At 41.6% G+C, this 22,724-nt stretch overlaps 1 protein-coding gene across 9 annotated transcripts in view; it reads right to left on the reverse strand.

Moving 5' to 3' along the window:
* GRB10 (growth factor receptor bound protein 10) overlaps window positions 1-22,724 on the reverse strand; it is a 198,043-nt gene that overhangs the window by 74,319 nt on the left and 101,000 nt on the right. For 6 of the 9 annotated variants that reach the window (XR_010598448.1, XR_006172682.2, XR_002887898.3 and 3 more), the window contains one exon: window positions 4,644-4,860. Coding sequence is in view for 5 of the 9 variants with exons in the window: in XM_005278534.5 (XP_005278591.1) it covers window positions 4,644-4,860 (217 nt within the window). In the remaining 4 variants the exon portion in view is untranslated. Of the gene's footprint in view, window positions 1-4,643; window positions 4,861-9,045; window positions 9,129-22,724 lie in introns of all 9 variants that reach the window. The other 3 variants (XR_010598449.1, XM_065583931.1, XM_065583932.1) reach the window with 1 other exon arrangement.

Here is a 22,724-nt window from a genome sequence, read left to right on the forward strand (position 1 = left end):
TCGTAACTAGATCATAACAATGTTTCACCTCAGTAGTTACAATCAACTAGGATACTCCTATGCTAGAGTTCTAGGACTGGTGGCAAGGCCTACAAGAACTCTGCTGGCAGGATTGTTCAGATCCAGAATTTCGCAGCCTTCACGGTCCAGTATAAAGGCACACCTGTTTAAACAGGCAGATGGGCAAGATTTGGTTTTGGTGGGAAGTGGTGTGCCAGTCATAACTATGGGCTATAACAGTGGAAATTTGACTTGTCTAGCCAGGTGGTGGAGGTTTTCCCCACTCGTGTCTAAACAATGTGATGAAAGAGTTATCTAGATGCAGTAGAGCTACCTGGAATTGGTCCTTATATATTTTACGGTAACAATTCCCTATAATCAAGACAGCCTCTTGTGCGCCAAGCTTATAGACAGCCTATGATCAGAGACTTGCACTGACCTCCAGTATAGTGAAGTGGAATAGAATAAAAAATTTCTTCAATGCATTTAGAAGGTCTCAACTCAGCACACATCCCTCTTGTTGACATCTCCCATTAGCTAACTTAGGGGAGGAGCAGTCTAGCCGGCTTTTGTGATCCCACTGGAAGGCACCTATCTCTCCTCATTCATCATATAGGTGTTTAACTCAGGCTTTGTGAGGCCATGTGATTTTCTAGGCAACTAAAAGTTAAGCATGGTGACAGGGACGGATTAACTCTCCTGCGGGCCCGGGGCGATTAGATTTTGTGGGGCCCCTGTATACAAGTCTTTTTCCTAATTTAAAACAAAAATTATCACAATTATGGCATCAAGGCTATTAACACTATACTAAACTTGCCTTTTAATTAACATAAAGCCGTTCTGTGGGTTACATTTCAGTCTTAAAACATGTAGAATATAGCAAAGTTAAATTCAAAATAGCCTACTTCTTACCTTAGAACAGCTGTTATTTTAGTTTCTTTCTGGGAGGGAGTTTGTATGTAGGAGGGGGCTCCATTCTGGGGAAGAGTGTTGGGGTGCAGGAGGGGGTGTGAGGTGTGGGCTCTGGCCGGGAGGCACTTACCACAGGCGGCTCCCGGCGGGCGATGCAGCAGGGCTCAGGGAGGCTGCCTGCCTGCTTGCCGTGGTCCCATGCCGCTTCCGGAAGCGGCTGGCTGCTGGCATGTCTCTGCGTGCCCCTGGGGGGGGAAGGTGGACAATGTGTCTCCGTGTGCTGCCTGTGCAGCTCCTATTGGCCAGTTCCAACGGAGCGCGCGGAGCTGCCTCCCCTCCCGCCCCTGCCAGGGGCCGCACAGACGTGCCAGCAGCTGTCCACTTCCGGGAGCAGCATGGGGCCACGGCACGCAGGCAGCCTGCCGAGCCCTGCTGTGCAGGGGCCCCGGGCTGCAGCCCCTAAAGCCCTGCATTCATCTGCCCCTGCATGGTGATGCTGAGCCTAGGTAAATCTAGGCCCTACTGTACTAGTGCTTGTGGAACTGCACAGAGTTAAGAGAGAGTCAGATTCTTCTCTGATAAGTTTGTTATGCTTGGGAATGCCAAGGAAACAGTTTAAAAAAAAAACCAAATGCATCTTCCCCAGAGGATTATCACTGTGCTACGTGATGCCAATACCATGCCTAGAATGGACACCAGAACAGCTTGGCCAGAAAGCATTGGGCATTTCTTTGTGAATATGACCATGAATGGTAACAGGGAGCTTCGTGCCCCACTGGTCTTCTGGTTTCTGACATTGATTTCCAATAGAAGAACATAAATGCATGGACTTCGTATTTGAATGATGGATGAACCTGCAACGCACTAGTTCACATTCTGATAGCCAATTGGTGGAGAAGCTGTATATACGACTGTTGCCGTACTGACCACAGATGGCTGTGCCAATGGCAAAACTGAAGTTGAAGGCTACTCAAACCAAGCCTTCCATTAGTGAGTTAGGCTTACAGAAACTGACTTATACTGCTGTCAAAATGGAATACCAGGCTGAAATCTGCAAATGATTTGACACACTAAATTTTGCAGATGAAAGCTTTTAACACAAGCAAGTCAACAATTTTTGTGACTGTTTCCTCTTATGGACGCTGCCAACAAAGTGCTGGGGAAAAGGCATGCTAGCCTAAACATCAATGGGCAAGTCAACAGACCATGGAGATCATAGAAAAAACATGGCTTGGCTCACTTAATCGAGAACAACCGAAAATACCTATGCCTCAATGCCTTGCGTGTAACAGCTTTAAAGCAGGATCGTGAGATGTTTTGGGCAAATAAAGCTCTATTGATGGAAGCTGTATTGGCCACACGACTACAACACAGTCTATAAAGAACTGCATAACTTAAAAGCTGGTCCACAGAACAAATCCCTGCTCATCAAGGATCGACACAGTAACATACTCAGCACCAAGGCAGAATGACTAGATAGAAAGAACACTTTCAGGAGCTTCTTAAGTGCTTCTTCAGAGCAGCAGATTTGCAGTTCCAGGGGGACCCAAAGAGTCCAGTGACCACCCTCCGTGTAATGTGATGTCACGGTGAAGTAGATTCAAAGTGCAGCCTGTAAGCTCAATAATGGTCATACTGCCAAACTATCCAATGAATGCTGCCATGGGATTAATTCTTCCATTTTGGAAAAGGAAAGGCCATAATCTGGTGTGTTCCAATCACTGCAGCATCATTTTGCTTTCCATTTCAAGCAAATTGTTCATGCTGGTTCTTCCTGAGCAGGTTAAACCCACCATAAGGAATCTATGCTATCTACAGCAAGTCAGGTTTATGCCCAGCTGGATTAACCATGGAGCATATTCTTACCCTTAGACAAATTATTCAAAAAGCCCAAGAGTTTCAATGCAGGAAGGATGAGGTGTATATAGCCTTTATTGATGTGAAAGCTGCCTTTGACTCTGTTGATTGTTGATCCCTTTAGCTTTGCCTGCAAGCTGCTGGTGTGCCCGGCAAGTTCCTCAACCTTCTTGTAGAAATGCACTGCCAAAGTGAGAGCTGTGTTCTCTTAGGTCCAACTACTTTGAGTACAACAGTGGCGTCCGTCAAGAGTGAGTGGCTGCCCTGATCTGCTCAACATCATTATTGAACAAATGATGGAAGCGGTCACTAGGTGCAGATTAGGAGTGATACTGCATAACAGGCTTGGAATATGCTGATAACATGGCTATATTCACATCCTCATGAACTAATCTCATCCATGTACTGAAAATATTTAAGGAAATAACACGTAAGCTTGGTCTGCAAGTCAACTGGAAGAAGACGAACCTGATTAATGTGGCTGATGGACCCCTACCCCATCCACCATAATTGATGGACAAGAAGTTGAATTTGTCAACTTATTTGAATATCTTGGTTCCATTGTCACCAAGAAAGGAGGTTGCTTTCCTGACATGACATCAAATCAGTAAGGCTACAAGTGTTGTGCCCACTTTTTGGAAGCCTCTGTGGCAATACCACCACATATCAACTCAGACTAAGATGTGTATCCAACAAGCAGCAGTGGCTTCGGTCCTTTTGTAGAACTCTGAAACCTGGGCCACCACAGAAACACAAATGTGCCAGCTGGACGCTATTGACATGAAATAGCAATGATGTATTGAAGGCATATGGTGATTTCATCACGTTACAACAAGGTTGTCCGACACAGGACCAATCAGCCTCTTACGTCTTCCCACGTTATTAACCTCACCTGCTCAACCTTAATATAGAGCAGGCAGGTCAGGCTTTCTGGAAACAGGTGATCCAAAGTGTGCACTATGTGCTCCACAAGCAGGAGAATTAATGAATGAATTTGTGTTTCTCACTTCATTTGGAAAGGCTACTTGTTAACTGGAGGGAAAACCCCAAATATATTTGCAGACTGGATGAAAGCAAATCAGCATGTCCAGTTAAACCAACAGCAGGTTTTTTTAAAAAACACAAAAATAAACAAACAAGATTAAGAACCTTTTGTTACACATAAAAACCTTCAACTACTATTTTACCAAAAAGGGCATCTTTAAATCAGTTTGCTGTTCCCAGCACGGAACTTGCTGCTTGCAAGGTTGAAGTGAAAGATTAAAGATACTTCCACTTTCAGCTTCTTATTCACTAGCATAATGCTGCTATGTCTGGAGTTGAAGATACTTTATTGTAGCGGTTCTCAAACTCTGGGTTAAGACCCCAAAGTGGGTCACGACCCCATTTTAATGGGGTCGCTAAAGGTGGCATTAGACTTGCTCTATTAATATAAGGTTTTATAAATGTGTAACACAAGCCTGCTGTTTCAGTTTGGGCCTCATATAGGCAAATGCACCTGTAGACAAGTATCTAATGACCACTACAGAAGGTAAAGTGTTTCTATTAAACTAACAAGATACTTTGAGTAGATACTGTGCATGACAGCACATTTGCATGAAGGATATTAACTGAATCCAAACATGGAAGGTCACTTGAGCAAGCCCATACTAAAGACATGGCCTCCAAGTAATACAGACAATATACAAGATTGTATTTTCTGTCTTAGTTGGTAAGCCATCTCTCTCTTAAAAAAACAGAACAAAAATCAAGTGCATCACCACTGAGTACCATTAAGCAGCTGTCAGATATAAATCATGAGATGATCTGGGTTCTTTCAGTTAGCCCAAGACAAACAAACATAAGAGTCCCTCTATCTTGTCCTCTTTTCATACCTGACTGCCATAATGCGCACTGGCTGAGACCGCTGCACCTTCTGCCTTGGAGACATGGGCTGCAGAGAACTTGTTCCTGAGGTTGGCAGTTGGCTGCGATTAAGCTGGCCATTTTGAAGGAGGGGAGTGGTTTCTGACTGCATACCGCACACTGAGTACAAACTTTCAAATGAGGAGTTCATGTCATTTACCAAAGCTTCTAGATCCACATCATCATCTGAAAAACAAACAAAATAAAGATGGCATTACACATTTGAAGGCTAGAACTACTACAGAAATTTAGAAGGATAAAGACAATTTACAGAGCTTTACTAATAAGAGAGCACATATTTTCATATTATGAGCTCTCTTCACTGTCCATGTTTTTGTTATAGAAAGCTTTTTCCGAATCAGATGACAATTAAAAAAGGCAGAACACACTTTTGACAACCATTTGACTATTTAGAAATACGAAGACTGCTGTATCTACTGCTGGTAGTGAGTCTATTTTACCCTGCACTGTGGATGTAGTAGCAGTCCCTCATTCAGTGTCAATGTCAGTTACTAAGAGCAGTGAATTTTTATCTTTTCAGGTCTTTTCAATAAGATTAACTTGGATTTCTAAAACAGCATGCCTTGTATTGGAAGCATTACCTCACTTACTATAAGGACTGATATACACATTTTAAACTCAATGGCTTTTCAAATTTTCTCTGAACTTAAGAATTTTTGAGTATTCAGAGCATCAACAGATAGTATGACAAATGTTAAACTGTAAGATGCAAGAAACTAGACAGATTAAACCTTCTACAGAGGAGACTTAATAGGGGAAAAGAGAACCCGAGTTGGGCAAGTTGGAAAGCCACTGTGATGGTGTATCAAAATCTATCATTGGCTATCTGCCAATAGCCCTCCATCTCTTCAAATTTTTAGACTGCAGTGCTGACCAATGAAGGGAGTGGACGGGAGAGGGGAAATAAAACAAACACTTTTTTAAAATCCCTATTATGTTGTCCTCAATCTCTCCCAGTCCTCGAACTCTGAGTAGCCATGCAACCTACAGTAAATCTGCAATCTTTGCTCATTCATTCTTTGTTGGCTAGTTTAACTATGGGTACTTTGCGAGACAATAAACCCTGAGAGTCTTTTAAACTTAATACCCTCTAAATCCTCATTCTTAGAACACTTATTATAATAGATATTCCCTAGCAACAAGTTACCTCAACAATTACATAGCACTACCCAGTTAAAACAGGTTTCCTACCCCAAACAGCTTCCAATCTTGCTCCCCCACCCCCTCATTTTCTAGATAAACATCTATAAGTTTCCTTCAAGCCACTGTCAGTGGGTGTTCTGCCTGTGATACTTCAATAATCAGTTTTAAAGCAGTAGTGGAGACAGCTGCTGTTGAAGTCCTCATAATGTGTTGGTTTGACCACTGCACCTGAAATAGCGTTGCTGAATTTCTGTTCAACTACATATCTAATTAAACCGAAGCAGTGTTCAGGGCTCATTATAATGTCCAATGAACTAGTTTTGGACACTGCCACCCACAATTCATGATGTATATGACAAGCCAAGAACCTGCTCAAAACAAAACACCATAGAAATATCCAGGTATATTAAATACTGGGTCACATTTTCAAAAACAAAAGTAGTGACTTAGAACCTAAGTCCCATTTGAAGTCAATGGGACTTTCAACAGAGACTAAGTCACTTTAGTTTAATTGAAAGTGTTACCCAGGATATTTCTAGATTAAATATAGCCAATACAGAAGCAGCAAGTGCATTTGTTCCATTTTTGTATGGTTTTGTTTGTTCCTGGACCTTTATACCTTATGGCTGATTACCAATTGCTAAAGCACATCTTCACCAGACTAGACCGCCTCCTCTACTTTTTTTTGCCAGTTTACATATCCTTATGTAAGAGGATAAATTTAGTTATATCTAAACTTATCTACACCTTCCAAGTGTATCTTAAGTTTCACTCCCTCCCTCAGATTCTCCTCTTACCTGAGAAGCACATATCTGAAATAGGGTCACATTCCAGCTTTTCTGTCTCATCAGGGCAACAAGGAAGAGTTACAAGGCTCCTGAACTTAACCACTGAACTCTATATCACGGCATGGGAGGAGCTCCAGGCAGTGGGGCATCACCAGCATTATAAGAGGTAGAGCCAGATAGCGGTCAGGTGTTGCAGAAAAGGGATACCAAAACTGAGACACTAGGTATGTGTTAGGTGAATTAAGATCCATAACAACTGGTTAGCAAGCATAAAGCAGAACAGAGAGGAAGGTGTGTGTTTAGTGGAAATTAATGTGGCTTAGAGTCCCAGGGAGCTCTAATTTTATTAATCTTGACAAAGGTATTCATGTGTAACAAGATCATTAAACTTTCAGATTAACAAAACAGGGGGAAGATTAAGATTCACCTGTAGTTGATCAATAGGATACTTTTGATTAAGCAAATAGGCTCAGGGGTGCAATATGAACTTTAATGTGCATACAATAGTGCACTTCATTAAAAACACAGTCATATCAAGTACACTTGACACGGAGTTGAATTTGTTAGTGTTAGAAGGAGATCAACTCAACATTTAAATTCACTGTGCAGAGTGAAAAAAGACTGAGGATGCATTGGATAGACATGGTGAAGAATGACAGAACAAAAAGGTTTAAAGATGAACAAAGCTGTGAAGCTGGTACAAGATAGAAAGTGGTGGAAGGACTTCATTCGGCCCCATTGTCGCTGCTTTAAGAAAAAGTGTTTGAGGTGCTATATGTTTATATTAGTGAAGAACACCTTGCACTTGCATTGATGTTTGAGGGAGTTCTTAGATACTGTCGGAATTTGCTCCACAGTGTTTACCAGTTCCTGGACCCTGGTCATTAAGCACTTCGAAGATAAGAACTGATATCTTGAACTTCATGTAATATTCTATGGAGAGTCAACATACTGAGGTTATCACAGCTATGCCAGCATAGCTGTGCTGGCATAAGCCCCTAAATGTAGATACACCAACAGAAGGTGTTTCCCCACCCCTGTGATGTAGGAACATCACTTCCCTAAACAACAAACTCTGTGGACAGGAGAATTTTCTGTCAGCATAGCTGCATCTACACTGGGTTTTTTTGTCAGCATAGCTATGTAGCTAAGGGTTGTGGTTTTTTTCCCCATATTTCTGCCTGACACAGCTAGACTGGTATAAGTTTTAAGTGTGGAAGACCAGGCCTGAGTAGAGAGCAGATATGATGTGCTCATGATAATTCATGCTGCATTTTCTGATAACTGAAATTTCTTAAGGGATGATTGTTTGATGCTCAGATAGCTGACTGTATTGCTACAGTCCAGCCAGGAGATAACCTAACCTCCAAAATAAAAACCTGCGTTATCATCTGCCAGGACAAAACACAACCTCCTAGCCAACCACACAGTAGAAAACGTTACTTGTAACAAGAGCCTAGCTTAATCAAGGAGTTCAAAAGCACTCCAGACAGCCTTGACCATTTGTGGATGTGCAATTCAAAAGGGAATTTGCATCCACAGTGCAATCCCTCAAAGTGTTTTCCTCCACCAATCAACAATGCTGATCTTGCTCTAGGTTTAGGATTCAACAAGCTTAGGTTTAGGAGCAGCCAACTTTTCTTCATCCATGAACTGATCTTGACCAAGCACTGGGGTAGTTTGTTAACTATATTGTAGGGTTGCCACCTCTGAGGTACACCCGGGATGATTCTGAGCCCATAAAACTGGACAGCTCGCAGAAGGTACTGACCATCCTTACGGAGTCCCCAGTACAGCTACCTCAAAAAAGGAATGAGCCTGGGAAAACCTGGAGGAGAGGTTGCCACACTAGTATGTTGTATTTTGTGAAGGATATCAAGAGAGTTGTGTGTCATGTAAATCTGAATCACTGATGTTTCTCTGGTCCACTTAATGTCTGCATGTAAGTGTTGAAGATGACCAGAGAGAATTGATCCTCATAGGACTCTGTAAGCGAGGTCTTTGATTGCGAGGAGCAATCTCCAATCACTACCTTTTGGTCCCATCCTTCCACAGAGGACTCAAGCCATTTTAATAGATTCCCTTGTATACCTTCTTCAGATGGACAACAACATTCTGTGGCTGACTGTGGCAAATTCCGCAGCAAGGTCCAGGAGTATGAAGATGGATGCCTGGGTTTTATGTCTTTTCCTGAATTCAAGTTGTGTTGGGGCTAGGATATCTGCTTTTTCAAGATTTTTGCTCTGGCGCACGTGCACCCATGTTTGGAATTCATATATGGAGCATCACTAGAAGAAGAATCATCATCCTTTCCCTTTTAAATGTGTTAAAAAACATGAAATGCTAAGATTGCTGAGTCTTAATACACACCATAAAGATTTTTTGCAGTTCTGAACTACTCCTGAATCGGAGTCCTTACCAGATGTTGCTTAAGGGCATGAACAAGGCTCCACCGTACATCAACAGCAATATTTTTCGTAAAACTGAAGTGCGTGCTTTCAGCTACAAGACAAAATGCAAGGGTTCACTCGGGCTGGGGGCAAGGAGTACAAGAGATCATCATTGCACGTTCTATAGTGAATGTTGTCAGTAGCTACCGGTGTGGTGCTCTGCTTCTTGTTCGATGATGGTAACAGTCGGCTGTGTGCACGTTTCCTCTGTGTGCTGCCCCAGCTCTGCACAGATAGCTGACACAGCAGACCCCAAGAGAACCCCCAATGACCACAGACTCTAGAAAGGTACGAAGGAACCTGAGCCAGGTTTATTGTCAAACGAAGCACAGTAATAGTTTCCCGTAGACTCTACGAGACATACTACGAATTTGTGCCCCCTGGCAACGGATCGGCTCAGTCAGTGGCGGGACTTTCCACTGCCCCCTAGGCCAGACAAATATGCGCACCCCGGGACCTACTTTTATACAGTTACAGGACAGATTACTCGTCCCTACTAACATATTGAGGTACAGCCTCTTGGCTCTTTAGGGTGCTGTCTCCCCCTTTGATCATGTTGTTTCAGACAAACAGACCTATCCATCATGCTGTACTTTCGACCCTGTCTTCAAGATACACCTGCCTGTTGCTTGTTATGTCTATGGAGTGTCCTTGTATCGGACTGTCCAGGTGCCATCTTGGCACAAGTTCCTCTTATTAGCACTTATATGTTAAGCACCTGCTTCTAACAACCTTCTTTTCACCAACTTCTGTGAGCGGGGCCTGCCTCTGGCTCACAGTCCAGCTTTTGCTTAGCAGTGCCTAGAAGTACTTTGGTTCAGGCTTCAGGCCTCAGACTGGGCCTCTGACACAAGAGCTTATGTTTCAGGGCCTCATCTTACTACAGTGAACAGCTGCTGAGTTAGATACTTCTGTCTTTTTCCACAGAAATAAAACAGCTTCATCAGAGCACCACCTAGTGTTTCTGTACATATTGTAATAAAGAAGGAGGTTATTATCAGGCCTGGAATACCTTAATCTACATCTAAAGCTTGGAGAGGTTTTTTTTGTTTAAGTAATTATTATGTGTAGTCCCCTATGCAGGACTGGATACATATGGAACAGAGTCCTATCTGTCCACTTTAACAACAAGTTTCTCCTGCTTTTTTAGTATTGATGTTAGTCCTGCAGCGACACCTCAGCTTGAGGGAGTGAACAATTCCCTCCCCTGTAACACAAAAGAATCTTTTACCAAGTTCCAATCAGCTCCACTTGTGCAAATCCCCTGAAGACAATAGGTTTTGCACAGCTGTCAGCAGGCCTATTACCCTGCAGAACTTTTATTACTCCCAATGTTGCATGGGGAAAGAATCCAGACTTTAGTGTAGAGATGGGGGTAGAGTTTTATTTTTCCCCCGAACTGGCAACCCTGTAAACTCAAACATCTTTATTCACGTGGACTGAGCACATTTCAGACGGCAAGAACAGTCCCCTAATGCCTTTGTTTGAAAATACTTTTTTTAAACTTAATCTGTACTTTAAGAGGGCTGCTTAAAGTGAATTAAGGCACATCAATTTTATTCTCATTTCCCCACCTGTACATTTCATTTTTCAACCCTCTTTCTTAGTTCGTTTCACATAAACTCTGTTTTGACCTCTGCTAGGGTAAGCACAGAAGATTAAGGACCATATATTGCTCTTCGGTCACCACTTGCAACTGATATTGCATAAATAGAAGACAGTATCAAACACTTACTCCCAAATACTGCCATAAAACAAAGCCAATTATCAGGGTAGCTGCTGTCCAAATAGATGGTGATCTTTCTTATAAGTACTGACACTAAGTTTCAGTACTGCATGAGCCAAATCCTGCTCAATGAGGCAAGGAGAATAAGAGTTCACGTAATGGCTAGCGAAATACAGGACAACGAGAGAATTTTTAAAGGCCTCCTTCATGTACATCAGTTAGCCCAAACGGGGATTGAGTCGTCTGGTAAAAACAACAGGAAGATAGTGCTGTATGCCTTTAGAACTCTGTGCCTGTTATGCAGTGAAAGTACTATGTTAGGGCTCTGCAAGTTCTATGCAACTGCATGGGGAATTAAATTGACATGAAAGGGATGTAGAGGTAATCTGCCAGGGTTTTTAAGAGAGTATGTTCTGTCTGAAACTCCTAACCCTAACTGGGGCTGATGTACTTCAAAGCTTCATGCTTGTCCATGTAGAGCTTACAAAATGCCATATGGGACTGCTCTCCAGTGGTAAGAAAGGCAGATCAGAAACCCAAGACTTGTCTCTGGAAAGGAGCATCAAGTTCAATTTAGGAAACCTGTGATCCTTGAGCACCAAAGTTCTGAGTGCGCTGGAATTCAACATATAAAGAAGTCTATGTGGAACTTTTAACACCTGTCATAGTCTTTGGGGAGCTTTGAAGTCACACATGCACCTATTCCAATTTCTGTAAGCCCAGCAGGAGGGTGGGAAGTCTTTAGCACAAAATTTATGCACATTAAACTTTATGTGCTGAAAAGAATTCAGTATATAAACACCTATGTACTTAAAACTTTATGGCTGGACTTGAGTCATGTTCTTAATATACACCCTATTTCTTTAAGTAAAATACATAGACAAACTAAGTTATTGCTGCTAGGTAACAACCATTAAAAAAAAAATAAGGCTACATACCAAGAATGTTACAGTTAATAAAACCCAAAGTGTTCAAGAGCACAGAAAGGATCAATTAAAGGTGGCTTGCAAAAGGCTTGCATCTGTGCCTGATTTGGAGTGTTCATGATGTATAAAACTAATTTTAAAAGTTTGTTGGGAAAAAAAGAGCGGGGAATGGTTGGTTGGTTGCTTTTTTCTGTAAGGATTAGAAATTCAGGATGGACTCTTATGGTGCCTTTCCTGGAAGACTGGGGATATGACAAGATAATGAAAACTGAGCAGGCTCAGAGAGGAAGGATTTTAGACTTACTGTTTAAAACCAAGGACGTTTTGTGATTTCTGTTAATGTTTATTTAATTACAATGACTACAGAACACTTTAGAGCAGGGGTGCCCAACCTACGGCCCTCCAGAGCATTTCATGAAGCCCGCAGCCTTTCAACACAATATACTGGCAGCTGATTCATTATGTCATCATGTCACATCATTTTAGTTTACACAAGTGTGTAAATAGACAATACTATGCATAGAAACAACTTAACTAAATACATATGAAACAAGCTGAACTTAAAATATAAATCAATCTAGGGGACTTTAAATCTTATTAAAATATGTAGAATCTGTTTGACTCACACAAGGTTGTGCTTAGATTTATGTGGCCCTCCTGTGTAAGAAGGTTGGGCCCCACTGTTTTAGAGAATGAATCTCCACCGAAGCCATCATAATAATCTGCCTTCCAATTAGGATGCCACTGTGCTCACAGTAAACATTCAAGAGCTCCTCCTCCATGGATCCTCCAGATAAAACAGGGAGGTCCTGACTGTACATCCCAGCTATTTCTAAGGTGAAAAACCTGCTCGGGTTCTGCCTATTTTAAAAAGAGACTTCTTGGCCCTTCTCTATACCTCAAAGTAGACAGAAGTGGTACAAATTTTATTCAATGAATACCTTTACTTTACACTAAACAGGTGAAAGTTCACACTGGATACCCCTAGGACAACCTCAGCTCTGAGCCACAAGACCTAGTAATCAAATATATCACTTCACTCTAGAGCATGAATTTAACTAAATCTTTAAATGCTTCCAACAAGAACAGACACTTAGATCCGAAGACAAAAATATCCGGAAGTTCCCAAGTCTGGATTAATAAGCCTATCAATTCCACTCCAGTTATAAAGAGATAGGGTGAAATAAGTAAATTAAGATCTGATTAACTTCCTGTGTGGAGGTATAACTGGGAAGAAGGGGAAGCTCAAGGACATTAGGATGCTCAGGTTTGGGTTGGAGTTCTTCCTGTATTTTTCGGATACATATAGCACCAGTGAATCTAATTATGGTGCTTGTGACAAGACAGTTGATAAGACACATGCAACACCTATTTCTTATATCCTCACTGTACACTGTATTTTAACCACCACAGCATTCAGACATTACTGAAACGAGTTTGTGTAATGGGCCAAATACTATGGGAATGGTCAAATCTTGTTCAGTATTAAACACTACACACATTTGCTTTATCAACCCTTGATTGTACAGCCCCTAGGGTCAGCAATTATTAAGATTCAATTTTTTTTCCTTAGGGTGATACTGTATAGGGAACACTGAAGCAAGACCATCCAAGGCAAAGTCTGAGTTTTTAAATAGACCACTGTGAAGTCCTCATTACCACTGTACTTTCTAAAAACAGAAAGCACATGAACTATAGGTTAAGATGGCTACTTAGAATTAAACATTAAAATGAAGGTGCGTTAAAAGTTTAAAAACCTTGTTTAGGACCCGGAAAACTGATGAAGAATGGGTAGGGTGACCAGATGTCCCGATTTTATAGGGACAGTCCTGATATTTGGGAATTTTTCTTATATAGGTACCTATTACCCCCCACCCCCGTCCCGATTTTTCACACTTTCTATCTGGTCACCCTAAGAATGGGCAGGAAGCACCAAACCTGCCCTCAACCTCCTTCTCTTTATGATAAGCAACTGGTTTGATGAAGTGGGTGCTCAGGTGTGACACACCTATATGTAGACCAACTGGTAAAGCTGAATATGCTGCCTGTCTCTAGGAAACAGGGCAGGAGAAGAGGCTGGTATCTAAATTGCAATGCCCATGATTGTAGAAAGGCTGCAACTCCTTCAAGGGTTGGGGTAGACTGGGCTTTCTCACTCAGTGAAATGGTGGATAGGGAAACAGCATTGTGCCTAGACTGTGCACATACAATAGAAATGCCATGCACTGTGCTCTCTTCTCTAGTGCAAATGTAGACAAGAGTGGCAAGTTGCTGGTCTAAACACTGAGGGCAAGGCAAGGCATTGGTCCGCAATGGGCAGCTATTTGAAGTACTGTTGGTAGGTCATATAGAAGATTGGCGGATTGCAACCCATGTTGGAAAGTCGTATTTTATGGGTAAATGGCTTTAAGAGGATTTCTGGTATACTGTATGAATTATATTCTGACAGAGCAAAGGTTGGCTTTGCTTGAATGCACCTTGAGATTATGCATTTACACTGAAGAGACAATGAACTGCTTTACAATATCCTATTACCTTTCCCTTAAAACTATGGAAACAAAAAGTTAGTGCAAGATGTATTAACTCCAATATTCCTTGATCCATACACATTAACTTTATACTTGCTATTTCATTGTGATGTTACAGTTTAATTTAAATCAATAAAGTTCTCTGAGTTATAAAGTAAAAAGATTAAGAGGCCACAAACTGAACACACACAGTACTACAGGGTAATTTAGGCTCAATGGAGCTCTGCCGCCTGACACTCAGCCCACTTTCCTTTACAAAATTTGCACTCCCCTTTCCTGATTAACTGCAATAATGCCAAGTAGAATAAGCAAACAACCTTTGCAAACGAAAACAAATACTATTTCATGGCTTGTCCTGCCAAGAAAGCACAAGCTTTATCCCAGCTCCAGGAAACTGAGTACATAACCTCATGACATGGCCCTCTGCTCAGCTAAAGCCAAGGCCTAAAATATCAAATTAGCTACTGAACCAGAGAATCTCCAGGACGACAAGGCAAGAATACTGCTGTATTATTGGTCAGGACAGACTATATACTCTCAGTTAAACGTTCAAGCAACAGCTCAGTTGGATCCAATTAAGTGTCAGACCACTTTCATTTCACACCTAAATCAGAGGTTATTTAAATAATGTTTTAAAATAGCAAACTAGTTACATTAACTTAAGGGAAAACGAATGGAATATTTTTTCCTTTATGAAACAGCAGATATGAATCCTAATAGCCAGTATTCACAGCAGTCAATTGTTAAATTCAGCATACACAGTTATTTGACACCTGATTTATCCTCAGTCTAATTTCACTGCTTTAGATCATGAGATTTTGAAGTCTCATTTGAGTAATTTTAGTCTATAGCTTTGAAAGTTTAATGTATTTCATTCAAGCTCCAAAAGTTAAATACAGCTGCTGGAAGTTAATTGTTAACTTTGCCCTTTAAATAACTTCAGTCAAACCAGTGTTTACACTGTATATGACTTATCTTGCTGTGACGTGTGTAGTTTAAAGGATACAAGAGGAACAGAGCTCACCTGAACATATTTCAAATGTCAGTTTAGTCAACAGAATTGAGGGATTATTAGCAATATGTATGGAGACACACAAAAAAATACCGTGTTGTCTTTTAATTTTGCAGTTATACTTCTGTGGAAGGTTTTTGTTTACTTTAATGAGTTGAATAAATATTTTAACACAAATTTATCATTTCGGCTCAGAAGGAAAGTTATGGGAAGGTTATGTAGTTTGGTCTTTTATAATCCAGTGTTCTAACACTATACTAAAAATTCACCTTTCCCCCCAGAAAAACCTACATTTATCCCCTTCATATCTGGCAACTGTATAAGCAAGGAAGAAGGAAATATATCCTTTTCCAAAATAGGCTACTTTCATACATGAAGCAAGTTGCGAGCGGATAGTGTGTTGCCCTTATGTGTTAACAAGGTGTGAGAGAAACATCTCCTACGTATTCTTCAATAAATCACAGGTATACATGCTTTTGGTATACAGATGACAAGTTGTCTCATCTAAATATTCTCTATCTTTCTTGATTTCACTGCATATGGAGGCTCAAATTTTACATCAGCCTGGTTTTGAATTTCATTTGAGAGTTAATCAAGTAATTCTTTACCAATTGTACAACTAGTAGCCCTCACCTGGCTCTACAATTAAAAACACATTTTAAAAACCAGCTACACTAATCAGTTTTGTAAGGTCTGCTGCTGTAATAAAATGTGTTCCTTTATTGTCACGTCACAAGGGAACTCAGAGCTGTCACATGTATTCACAGATTGCAGAACATATTGCTGAAATCACACTCCAAATGGCTACATGGATCAAATGTTGAATGCATCCATATTCTATCATGCAGATGTAAAAAACTAGAGGGTTTAAGATTATGAATATTGACAATTTAGACAATTCAACTAGTTTATTTATAAAAACTCTGCAGTACATCCATATACTCTAGCTATAACGTGAACACAGGGCTTCTCTTGTTAATTGACCTTTTAAAGGACTTTAGCAGATCTTGGAGCCAGGTGTACAACAGTTTTATCAAAATCAAATGTGTAGAGCAGAATCATCAGAAAGCTTCCTTGTTGATCCTTTGTTTTTCCTATATGGTACATTTGTGTCACAACTACATGTGAATTTACTCTCCGGTTGATGTTAAATTAGTAACAAACAAAAACCTGCTGAAGGCACACAATAACACCCAGGAAATAAATACACCTTATCATTAGAGCCTTGCACAATGATATTTGTGCAATTTATATCCGCATCCGAACTGCAAAAAAATGGTCGGCGGATATCTGCTTCTGCACTAGTGGATGCGGATATCTGCGGATATCCGCAGATTTGTAGGGCTCTATTTATCATTCACATCTCCACTGAAAGGTATACATACTAGTTTAATTTATCGATAGCTAATCAGTATTAGAAAAATGTTCATTTTTCTATAGTCTTACTGAACCAGATTTCTTTTCCAAATACATGTTCCTACAGTATTTTTTTTTAAATATACGCTAGAAGCACACTGCTACAATTAAGACTCAAATTAGGATTAGATCCACCAAAACAATGCCACCTGTTCCCTACGTGTATGCTTACTCCTAGCCATACTCCAAGTGGATTTCCCAATACTTTTTATATATAATTCCAATCCTTCCCATCAGGCATTTAAGGCTTGATTTTCAGAGGTGTAGTGCACCCTCAATTCTGGATGGCCTCAGTAGTAATTTAGAATGCTCCACTGTTGAAAAATCTGTCCACAATTTCTCATCATCTATCAAGGTCCCCACATCAACTGCTGGGTATCTATCCAAAAAATCCTGCCTACATTTACCCAATTCCAGACCCGTCAGATAATGCTAGAAGTCAAAAATGGAAGTTTTCCAATCTAGTTTTCTCTAGATGCCCAATGGCTGAGATAACAAGACTCCTACTTTCCCTTGATTTCCATACTCCTAAAAATTGCCAGTGGCACCACACCATTAATATCAGACTCTTTCTCATGAGTTCCATGTACTCTGAAACAGCTACAGACTTTATACTTCCGTCTGCCTAGATCAGAACATTAAGGGCATAAGGATAGTGTGTAAGGAAGCAGCCAAAGTAGGGACTAATGCACTGGGGGCGAGGGGGTAAAATGGGGCCCAGACAGAGCCACTCCCTCCAACCCCAGCACCCATCAGACCCAAAACTGGGGAGGGGAAAACTCTGTTCCCTACCAGAGGGAAACTAGGAGACCGGTGGTGTCACCTCCTGCACCAGCCCCGGCCTTGGGGAAAAACTACAGGAAGAACCAGCCAGATGCTCCAGCTGGTAAGAGGGGCTGCATAAGCAGCCAAAGCCTGGACCTTTGAACATCAGAGCCGTTTCTATGGTTCTGACTGGACTTCTTCTGCTAACTGGCTATTTGGGACAGTCAACCTCAGCTTCATTCCACATCTGCCTTTCTTACCTTCTTCTGCCCTGCCCTGCCCCCAACTCAACTTCCCTTTTCTTTCCAGCATAGCCCCTCCTAATTAAAGCCACCAAAAATAAAATAAAATAAAAATGGAGCTACTCACTGTCTTCACATTGTTCACACTTCTTGTGTGTTATACTCGTTCCCCTATCCTCTATCTTGTCTATTTAAGATAGTGAGCTCTTCAAGGCAGGAACCGTCTGGAGCTCTGTGTACAGAGAGTGCCTAACAATGAGGCCCCATTCTTGGTTGGTCCTTAGGCACTAACCTAATAAATATAATTATTAATTAAGTATGGATGTTTTCTTCTTCGCACCAGTAGAACACTTACAATCTACTTTCTATGCTCAATAGGATAGTATGTAAAAGGTGAGGGACAAAAGAACAACTTTCCCCCTCCCCAAAACACTAAATCTCTCAAGAGAGCTATGAGCAATAAGCAGAACATGTTAATAATACTCTTACAGTCTTGCCAAATAGATTATTGCTTTGATAGCATTGCAGAGTTAGATGAAGGAAATACAGCATGCATGGCATTATAATCTCTACCCCACCAATGAAATCTTATTCAAACTTCAGTCAGGTTTCCAATTAAAGCACATCCCTATCCAACCCAATCTGTAGAACCTTAAACAAAAAAATAAGCCATTTCAATAAAGGAAAAAGGGCCACAAGAGTAGTAATTTGTGATGACCCCCCATATATTATAGGCTATGAGGAGCTCTGAAATGTGGAACTTGTTCCAGGATTACGCTACCTCCAGCAGGTGGCACTGCTTACTTTTCAAAAACAGCATCTACTCTCGCATTTATATTTTACATAGCCTTGAGAGGTACAAGATAGCCTTGTAAAACTTATTTCTGTAGCTCTAACGCTTCCCCAGGCAAAATCACAGCCCACCACTCCATAGGAGTGCAAGAGCAAATTCTACCAAAAAATAGTTTTAAAAAATGCAATGAGAAGTCGTAAATCTGAGTCAATTTTTTTTTAATACTTAAAGTTATATTTCCAAACTTGTATTGATCCGGATACAAGGCAGCAATAGCCAGATACCAATTCTTTCAGAAGTGAAAAGTGATTTGCAGGTGCCCAAATTGAGACATTTTAAAAGGGCCCAATTTTCAGAAACTAGGTGGCTCAGCACTAGGGTGACCAGGTGTCTGGCTTTTGACTGGAACACCTGGTCGAAAAGGGATCCTGGCAGCTCTGGTCAGCACCACCGACCAGGCCGTTAAAAGTCCGGTCGGCGGTGCTGCAGCACTAAGGCAGGCTAGTCCCTACCTATCCTGACTGGCACCATGCTGCACCCCAGAAGCGGCCAGCAGGTCCGGGCTCCTAGGCAGGGGGCCACAGGGCTCCGTGCGCTGCCCCCCGCTGGCCAATGGGAGCTGGGGGGGGGGGGGTGCCTGCAGCCGAGAGCAGCATGTGGAGTCTCCTGGCCCCACTGCCTAGGACCCAGACCAGCTGGCTGCTTCCAGGGTAGGCAAGCAGCCTACCTTAGCCCCGCCACTGACTGGGAGCCCCTGGAGGTAAGCCTGCTCCCCAACCCCGAGGCCCCAACCCCCTGCCCCAGCCCTGAGCCCCCCCACAAACCCAGAGCACCCTCCTGCACCCCAAATGCCTCATCCCCGGTCTCATCCCCGGTCTCATCCCAGAGCCCACACCCCCAGCCCAGAGCCCTCACCCTCCCTGCACCGCAACTACCTGCCCCAGCCCAGAGCCCCCTCCCACATCCTGAAACCCTCATCCCTGGCCCCACCCCAGAGCCCGCATCCCCAGTTAGAGCCTTCACCCCTCCTGCACCTCAACCCCCTGCCCCAGCCCAGTGAAAGTGAGTGAGGGTGGGAGAGAGTGAGCCACCAAGGGAGGGGGAAATGTAGTGAGCGGGGGGGCAGGGCTTGGGGGAAGGGGCAGAGCTAGGTTGTTCTGTTTTGTGCGACGAAAAAGTTGTGCGACAAGAAAGTTGGCAACCCTACTCAGCACTTTCAGAAAGTCATCCCTTAGAAAGAACATCAAGCTCGGTACCTAAAAATTGAGACACATCTATGAACAAAGGAAGTTTCACAACCCACTCACCTGGTTCTGGTGCAGACCTGAAACTCCACCAGCATACTCATGGTTTGACCACAAACCATGCAAGACTGTTTATATATGGTTTAGACCTAGAAATAGGCAAAATCTGAACACAGAAGAATTTTGAGGCCTGTTGAAACATCTTTTTTTTTTTAAAAAAAAAGCTTGTATTACCAGTTTAATTTTTTTGCCAAATTCTATTCCTTGTTTAGAAATTTCATATTGCAGTAATTTAAATGAGAGTTCTTTTTGTAGTTGTCCCAATTAGTTTCAATAGCAAGTTCTTTATTCTTCTGTTTTCCGACTAGAAACCTGACTCCAATGCTTAATGGCGCTACAGAGATCTGTAGAGTGTGTTCTGTATTTACTATTTGTCTATGTTTTCTAGCATCTAGAATTCATCAAGTTCTCTTGAAGTGCATTATGGTTGACTTGCAAAAAAAAAAAAAAAGTGTCCTGAAGGCATGAGCTACGTAACTACATCATTTAGGCCTCAAACATTCGTCAGGTAAAAATAAAATAAGGGAAGGCTTAAATGACTGGACAAATGCCACTTATTGAGTCAGTGTTAGAAGTCAGGAGTCCTTAGTAACTAGGTCCATGATGTGATCATGTCAGCAACTGGGGGGGGGGGGGGGGGGAAATCTAGCTACAAAAATAGATTCTCACTTTGGCCAGATGGAAAGAAAAGATGCTTGATCTACAGAATTTTATTTGTACAAAAAAAGTCAGTACGTCCCAAAATGGTAGAACTGTGCAAGTTTCACTGAACTTAAGACAGACTGGATCTGTCTAGTCTAGGTGAAATGGATAAGGTAAGATTACTGTTGAGTATCAATGTGCTCACTGTCGTACAGTGGAGAGTCTATAAACTACTTGCTAACACTGCCAACCTAGGAAGTTTGACTGCTCTGGAACAATTATGAATCCAGTCAGTGCTGGCACAATGTACCATAATATTTCATTACTTCTAAGCCCATGTTCCACGTCTTATACCCTTGCACAAATAGCCTATGTTCTCGATTTGGATATAAAGGATCAAATCTGGGACTCATGTGTGTAGCTGTAACCCTGTTAACGTTAAGGGAGTTGCATGCTAATTATACCACAGTTTACTTTGACCCAGGGTACCCTACATCTGTTATTTATTTATTTACCCAGTAACTTGCCATTATGAGGCTCTTGTTTTAGCAACATCTTTAATGCTACATTTAGCTTTTCTTTGTCTTGCAAATGCTAAGATACACAGCATCTTTTGCTTCATTTCCAGCTGTTTTGCTCCAGTTTCCAGCTAGCTTACATTTAGCCAGAAAAAGCAAAATTTGTGGAAACTTATCCTTATAATTGTCACAATGGTGCTTAGATAAGTTACCATAAAGTCAGACCTCATCCAATCTAGGTATGTTTTGCTGGCATTGCTATCCCACCATCCCTCCTAGTATGGGCATCACTTATATATGCGCATACAAGTCTCTTTGCTGTTGTAAGTGTACCTACACTAGGGTTTACACTACCTTAGCTATATCAGTAAAAAAAAAATATAATCCTTCCCCCCCCATCAATTTAGCTATGCCGGTATAAATGTTAAGTATAGATGAGATAGGTCTCAGACTAGTCTCTTTGGAAGCTGGTTGGCTTTTGAAGATAATATACAAGCCTCCACACATTTGAAACACTTACTGTGATGTCTGTTAGTGGTGTGATTTTCAGTGACATTTCTATGCTGGCAAAAGCCCTAGCGTAGAAGAGTCCTTTTGCTAGTACAGCTTATTTTGCTCACCGAAACAGTACAAGCTATACTGAGAAAAGCAGTATTTTGCTGATGTAAGCTACACCTACACCAGAAGGATTTGCCAGTATAGCTAAACTACCAAAACTTCGTAGTGGAGACTAGGTCTTAATTAATTGTTGCTGTTGGTTTCCAGAGGGAGTCTGAAGTTGTGGTTGACATCCAATAAAGGTTTAAGTGACCTGAGAACTCCATAATTGGGAACCAGCCCCTTAGTATAAAACTACCACAGCCATGGTCAGCAGAGAGGATCCAGTTCAAGCACTTTCAGCATAAGAAAGGGAGCTGAAGTCCAGCAGGATGTTTTCTGTCAAAGGCCCTTTAACTGTGGGAACTGGTCCCGCCACTTAGTTCATAACAGTAAGTTTTCCCTGAAGTTCAACATTCTGCAAGGCCCAAGGCTCTTCAGGGCAAGGACTGACTTTTTGTTTGGTGGTTGTATAGTCCCTAGGCACTACTGCAAGACATACAAACAGTTTTTCTGGTGGAACTACAAAAGCGTGCACACTAGGGGAGAGATATTACTACATGCACATGTTTACTGTATTGGTGGATGTGTTGGCTGCATGAGCAATGGAAAGTTACTAGAAAACATCAATAATAAATCACACCTCATTCAGAGTTACACAAGCAGCTAGCATCACCTCCAGTAAAATACCAAAATACCCACAAGAAACTCCAAGGCTTCTCACACCATGCCCTACGCCTGGAGTTGTTTCTGTGAGCCAAATTCCCACTCCAGAAAGATTTCTTTTAGTATGTACTCCAAGGTCAACTTCCACAGCTGTTCTCTGTGCCTGACTTTGATCCTGGTAACACACATTAAATTTCAGCCTCCTCTCAGCTTAACTCACTGATGCCCTATTGTGAGCCAAGTCTTACGTACCTACTAGCCTTCTTACAAAAGAAAATTCAGCCTGAAAAAAATTGCATTATCTTTTTCCACAGCCAAGTTATACTGCATACAAAAAAGCCATGTTAAAAGAATGTTAATATTACAAAGTCAAGCACTCAAGAAGTTAGGAAAAGCCAGGATTCACGTTGCCTAAATCTTGTCCCCTTTACATCTATGTATTATGATTAAAGCTAAGAGATCGACTGAATTTTTTGGTTTCCGGCTGAAAAAAAATTGATTTGAAAATGTTGA

This window comes from Chrysemys picta, chromosome 2 (assembly GCF_011386835.1).
Source record: "Chrysemys picta bellii isolate R12L10 chromosome 2, ASM1138683v2, whole genome shotgun sequence".
NCBI classification, from domain to species: domain Eukaryota; kingdom Metazoa; phylum Chordata; order Testudines; family Emydidae; genus Chrysemys; species Chrysemys picta.